General features: G+C 51.4%; 1 protein-coding gene across 3 annotated transcripts in view; it reads left to right on the top strand.

The window, feature by feature from the left end:
- PRAME (PRAME nuclear receptor transcriptional regulator) overlaps nt 1-6,574 on the top strand; it is a 13,233-nt gene that overhangs the window by 4,423 nt on the left and 2,236 nt on the right. The window contains exons 1-3 of one of the 3 annotated variants that reach the window (XM_055080556.1): nt 2,146-2,192; nt 3,461-3,734; nt 5,422-5,912. In XM_055080556.1, the coding sequence (XP_054936531.1) occupies nt 5,452-5,912 (461 nt within the window). In that variant the 5' untranslated portion in view covers nt 2,146-2,192; nt 3,461-3,734; nt 5,422-5,451. Of the gene's footprint in view, nt 1-2,145; nt 2,193-3,460; nt 3,735-5,321; nt 5,913-6,574 lie in introns of those variants that run through there. The other 2 variants (XM_055080555.1, XM_028480520.2) reach the window with 2 other exon arrangements.

The raw sequence follows: 6,574 nt of genomic DNA, 5'->3' as shown, positions 1-6,574 counted from the left end.
TCGCCCTCCAGGCCTCTGACTGAGCTCATCCCGGCGGGCTCAGCGCGCGGTGGCTGTGTTCAGGCTGGGGGTGGGGGGGGTGGGGGAGGCACCGAGCCCCGAAGATGCTGCTGGGCCTGGCCAGGGGGTGCCCGTCCGGGGGCCGTGGGGGGCTGCGGTATGAGGGTGCTCCGTGAAGGGGCCCAGACATTGAGATTGGGGGGTGGATTTGCTGATCTGGGGGCATCTTTCAGAGGTAGAATGTTTAACATCCTTTCAGGGACCTAAACAAGTTTAAGTGAACTTGCTACAAGGATGGCTTCTGGAAGTGTGCAAAGAGCAACAGCCAGTGCTAAGTGAGGTGGAAACTCCAGGATTGTTGGGACAGGTGGTAGCGGAAGGGGAAGGGGCTCAGGGGAGGTGGCAGGCTGGCATAGACGCACTTTCTGCGTAACATCAGAAAATCCAACCAAATGGTTATGCTGCACGGGGAGCCCCAGCAATATGCCGATGACAGGAGCAGCAGCCTCACCTGACAGCTCGGTGGTGATGCTCCTCTGTAGGCCAGGGCTGACAGATACAAAGAGCAGCTGTTACAGGATTAGACTCACTAATAAAAATGGGGATGATAGGACCCTGAAGCAGTTGGGGTCAGGTGATGGCATTTCACATCAGAAGCTGGGTGGACTCAATTACTGTAATGAGCCATATGGTTGGAGTGGCAGCCAAGGCACCTGACCCACAAAGGGTTATGGACATGGTTTAAAGAACGCAGCATCCTGCGCATCAGAACGAAGAGTAGGCCCCACTCACAGCAACTAGAGAAAGCCCACGCGCAGCAACGAAGACCCAACGCAGCCAAAATAAAAAAAAAGAACAGTGTCCTTAAGTGCAAGATATCAATAGAAGGGCCGCCACCAAGAGTAATACTCTTACTATCAAAAGAAATCAAGGATGGATGATCGGGAGGCTGAGGGCAGTCAGCCCAACAAAAAGGCATACTCCCTTGCCAAGTTTCTAGATCTGAGTCAGTTTTCAGGCCTGAAACCCTTTGGTTGAAAAAGGGGACTCTAATAATTTCCTCAAAAGAATCTACATACATTTATTCAGTGTATTAGTTACCTGTTTCTGTACAACAAATTACCTCAAAACTCAGCAGTGTAATTTGCTATTATCTCGTACGGTTTCCAAAAGTCAAGAATTTGGTTGCAACTTAGCTGGATGGTGCTGGCTCACAGTCTCTCATAAGGATGAAGTCAAGATGTCGTCTGGGGCTGGAGTGTACGCTTCCAAGGTTGCTACCCTCCTGCCTGGCAAGTTTTTGACAAGAAGCCTCAGTTGTTTGCCACATGGACCTTTCCATAGGGCTGCTTGAGTGTCTCCATTGACACCAAAGGAAATGATCCAAGAGAGAACAAAGTGGAAGTCACAGTATCTTTTATGACCTAACTTTGGAAGTCACATCCTGTAATTTCCGCCATATCCTATTGGTTAGCACAGGCCTGGCTTATTCAGTGTGGCAGGGGACTTCACAAGAGCACGAATACCAGGAGGCAAGAATCATTGCAGCCATTTTGGAGGCTGGCTCCCACACTCGGGTAAATGTAAATAAGGGGAATTGGAATATACAAGCAATTTGAGGATTGGATCAGGGAAAGGGGAATATACAAACAATTTGAACATTGCTGGACGTAGTGTCAGAGTTGATGCTAATATCTGGAGATCCAAAACATCATTGTGGCCCACTGTTAGAATGGAGAGCCAGGTAATAAATAGAATCCTGGCCGAGATCAGCTCACAATGGGTATACTGTGTCATTACCCAGTTTGCAAATGTGTAATTGGAATAGAACATTTGGAAGTTGATGCTATACTCACATTGGGTCTTTCATCTGTGGGGTAAGAACTACTGTGATGGGGAAGGCCAAATGGAGGCCTCTGTAATTGTTCCCACTCCTGGTCAAGATAGTAAATAAAAAGCAGTACCACATCCTAAGAGGAATGATGGAAAATTGTGCCCCTCTTAGGATGTAAAGGACTCATGGGTGGTGGTCCTTGTCATAGTTCCATATAATTCACCAATCTGTCCCTGCAGAAACCAGATTCATCCTGGAGGTTGGCTGAGACTTCTATAAACTTACCCAACTAGAAGCCCCAGTTGAGCTGCTGTGCCAGATGTGCTCCCTTTCCTTGAACCGATTAGTGGCGCCTCAGGTATATGGGATGCAAACATTCATTGGTGAATGTGTTCTGTTCTATCCCTATCAGATACCATTTGCATTCACATGGAACAGACGACAGTATGCATTTAATTTTGCCCCAGGATTATACCCGTCCACCCTCTGTCATAGTCCAAAGACAGCTGGACCATCTTTCATCTGGGCATCCACAGAATGTGGCATTGATTCACTTTGATGACATGCTAATCGAGTTAGATTAGCAAGAAATGGCTGGCGTGTTGGAGGTCTTGGTAAGAAACATGCACTGCAGCGTAGGAGCTGATCCATATGAGGAGTCAAGCACCTGCCATATGAGAACAATTTTGAATGCCCCCAGGGGTCGAGGGCATGCTAGGTCATATCATCCAAAATGAAAGATGAATGATCACATCTTGCACCTCCTGTGGCGAAGAAGGAAGCACGATGCCTGATAGAACACTACAGGTTTTGGAGACTGCACGTTCCACGTCTGAGAACACTTCTCTGGCCAATATATGGGGTGACACAAAAGCCCACCACCTTTGAGTGCAACCCGGAGTAGGAAAGTTCTCTGCAGAGTAGCAGAGTCCAGACTGCCGTGAATGCAGCCCTGCGCTTGAGCCATGAGACTCAGCAGAACTTAGGAGATTGGAGGTGTCAGTGGTAGGAAAATGTGCCATGTAGAATTTGTGGCAGGCTCCAGCAGGAGAGTCACAGTGCCGGCTTCCAGGGGTCTGGGGCAAGGCTTCACGGTCTGCAGTGGTGAATTATATGTGTTTTGTAAAACAACTCCTGCAGCACTGCTGGGCCCTGGCAGAGGACAATGGGACATGGGGTGACCGCATGTCCGGAACTGCCTGTCATGAGGTAAGCTTTGTCAATCCCACCAAGTCATAAAGTTGGTTAGGCCCAGCAACAGAAGAGTGCCAGCTGAATGCTTTATCCTCTTTGTGTCAGGCACCCAGTTGACAAGGAAAAGAGCCCCCGCATCATGAGGAGATAGGCCTGCTTTTAAACCAGGGGGTGGAGAGGAATAAGTTTGACTCCCAAGTGATCCTTTTGGTCCCTCTATCAAGGCACCAGTATTCACTTGCCCAGTTGTGACAGTCAAAAGACAAGTGTAGCCAGAGAAGGCATAGTGAAGAGGGGCTCAGACCCCTCCGACCACCTGGCAAGCTACCAAGGACAACAGAGGTGAAAGCTCATTGTGAGGAGAAGCAAGACCAGCTGCAGTGGCCAAGACTTTAACTGATCTCACTAGCTTTCCTCCTCTGTCTCCCCCAGGATTACAGGCCACTGGAATCCCAGGAGAGCCCCTTTCCAAACAGATGACGTGCCTTCAGCTGTGTACCTGGTGGGAATAGGCCAGCTGTAAATCCTGGTTTTCACTGACAAGAAAAGGAGCATCTGAGATCATTGGCTGCTCACAGGAACTAGAGGCCTCAGCTCCTTACATCCTGCTGGATGGAGATTCACGGTCCTTGGGCTGAAAATCCCAGTGGGGAGGAGAAGCTGCCTTGGAATCTAGGAGGAGGCCCTGCGGAAATCTGGGTGACAGGTGAGACATGGGCTACTTACAACACCCACCTCAACTAGAGGGGGATAGATGAGGATGCCTCAGGTGCTGAGCAGGGAGATGCTTCAGGCTTCAGTCTGGAGAAGCTGGAGGTGTGAATGGCTCCTCATAAGAAAGGCATCTGGGGGGAAGGAGCCTGTCCAGGCTGACAGGCTTTGGGAGGGGAGGGAGAAGGAGGTTGTCTCACAGGGAGTGTGCTGAGCGCTTACTGTACCCTGTCCTGGGAACCTCTTCTCTGGCCCCTATGATCCTTCATGGAGAGTTTGGTAGTTGAGTGATGGAGACATGGAGCTCTGCCCTCAGAGGAGGGGCAAGGGCAGAGATGCCCCTCAGGGTCCCAGGCATGTGGCTTCCTGTGGGCTATTCCTTCAGAGAAATGGGACGTTTCAGAAGAAGCGCAGAGAGGAGGATTCAAACTTGTCATAGCCACCTCTTTGGCAGGGGCTCTAGCAGCTTCAGAGGATCTCTGTCTTCATAACAATTGGTGGATTGTGACAGGGGCCTGGTGCTTCCCTCTCCTGCCCTGCCTGCTCCACAGGCTGCCCCCAGGCCTGAGCCTCACTCAGCAGGTGCCGCTTCTCGGGCACACAGACGTGGGAAATGCTCCAATAGAGAAGGTTCCCTCGGCTCAGAACCTAGTGTTTTGGTTGTTAAAATGATCATTTGCCAAGCCTGCCCTAGCGCACCCCCTGTGTCCCCCACGGAAGAGCAGCCTGTTATGGGGTGAGAGCTGAGGGCTGCTCCAGGGAGCAGCAGAGCAGAGTCAAGGTAGGAAGTGGAGGAATGTTGGGCCCACGGTGTGACTTGCTGGCCGTGCTGGTGGCAGAAGTAAATGCATGCGCTGTAGAGACTCCCCTAGTGCCCCATTGCTGGCCAGGTCTCTGGTTCCTGCCCAGGGCTGTACTTAGGTGTCTCACACCTGAGGGCTTTGCAGGTCCTGACTTCGCCACCCCCGTGGGCTTAGGTGTTGGTTTCTGTGGTCTGCGTACTAGTTCCTCTAATTCACCTTTTTCCAGAATCCAAAACTTTGCTTTTTCTGGAGGAGTGGGGATATCTAATTCATCCTCTGTTGGCTTCCTGGTTTTAGATCTTCCTTTACTTCGTTTGGGTTTTCAGGTGGCAGCTCAGAGCACGGATGCTCACTTGTCTAGTGTAATCAGAAGTTCACTGACAGGTGCTCTAACGTGCACTCTCCTTTCATTCCTGGAAGAAACCAGGAATGAAACCCAGAGGGAGCTGGGTCCAGTGATGTGGGGTCCAAGGATGTGCCAGAATCTCCTGCTGGTGCAGCGTCAGTCGCTGGGAGTCCTTGAGGCCACCATTCAGAGTACCTGGTGTGTTTCAGAGCTGATCATGCTGTGAAGTGGTTGAGAGTGTGGTTAGGTTCCTGGGTGTCTAAGATGCGGGGACTGAGCAGGATCTGGGGGTGGATGAGGATAGTGGACCCACTTAGAAGGCATGGCTGACTGCTGGCTGGCATGGAGGCCCCTTCCCCTTCCACTGCCCATACCAGCCCTGCTGTGCTGTCTTCAAAGTCACAGTCTCAGCTCTCCGCCTCGTTCCCCACAGGAGATCGAAGCTAAAGGTGCTGGACTTTACCCATGACTTTGAGCACTCCAACTGAGAGGAATGCTCTGAGACCTTGCCTGTGCCCTCTGTCATCACACAGATGCTGTAAGAGCCAGAGGCGGGCCAGCTCATGCCCAGCTCCAGAAAACGGCCTCCACGTGACCGAGACCCTGTGGAGATACACACAGACTTTTTCTTAGTTTGCATGTTTGGTTTCTTCCACCTGTCTGGGTTCCCCTCGTACATATTGCAGAGAGTCAAGAAGAGCCATGGCTGTCTGCGCCTCTGCTGCCAGACACTTGTCATTAACCAGGTGCCATTCCGCAGCCTCATGGAGATCCTGGGGATGCTGGAGCTGGAGGCCATCCGAGAGGTGAGGCTCCATCACAGGAGCAGGTTCTGCCTCCAGTCAGACCTAATCCAGTTCTTCACCCAGGTCGGGCAGATGAGCAACCTGGGCAACCTCATCATGAGCCCCATCCCCTGGGAGTTCCCTGCTTACGGCTTCTCCCTGCTCAGCCCGCTGGGCCACCTCCAGAAGCTCCACCTCATCGCTGATTGTCTCTCAGACCAGCTACAGAAGATGCCCAGGTGAGTGTGTGGAGAGTCCCTCTGAAGGTACAAAGGTCACGGTCCCTGGACACTTACTCCTCTGAGTGTTTCTGTCAGAGCAGAGGCAAGCCTGGACTTCCCCTTCCACAAGTTCCTGCAGAGGCACTGATGGACAGACTCCAAGGCCAGTGTCCTGGGCCAGGTAGTGGCTGTTGGCTGTTGTAGAAGAGAAAGATATATGTCTGAAATTGGCATCTCTCCACTCATTCATTTGTTCATTCATTCATTCAAGCATTTGGTCCATGACATACATAGACCTAAGAATGGATATAAATCCCTGAGAAGAATCCCACTACTGGGCATATACCCTGAGAAAACCATAATTCAAAAAGAGTCATGTGGGGCTTCCCTGGTGGCGCAGTGGTTGGGAGTCTGCCTGCCAATGCAGGGGACGCGGGTTCGCGTCCTGGTCTGGGAGGATCCCACATGCCGCAGAGCGGCTGGGCCCGTGAGCCACAATTACTGAGCCTGCGCGTCTGGAGCCTGTGGTCTGCAACGAGAGGCTACAATAGTGAGAGGCCCGCGCACCGCGATGAAGTGTGGCCCCCGCTTGCCACAACTAGAGAAAGCCCTCGCACAGAAACGAAGACCCAACACAGCCATAAATAAATAAATAAATTAAAAAAAAAAAAAAAAAAAGA

This window comes from Physeter macrocephalus, chromosome 19, assembly GCF_002837175.3.
Source record: "Physeter macrocephalus isolate SW-GA chromosome 19, ASM283717v5, whole genome shotgun sequence".
Classification (NCBI taxonomy): domain Eukaryota; kingdom Metazoa; phylum Chordata; class Mammalia; order Artiodactyla; family Physeteridae; genus Physeter; species Physeter macrocephalus.
Note: the sequence above shows the minus strand (reverse complement) of the source record. Positions and strands in the feature narration are given on the sequence as shown.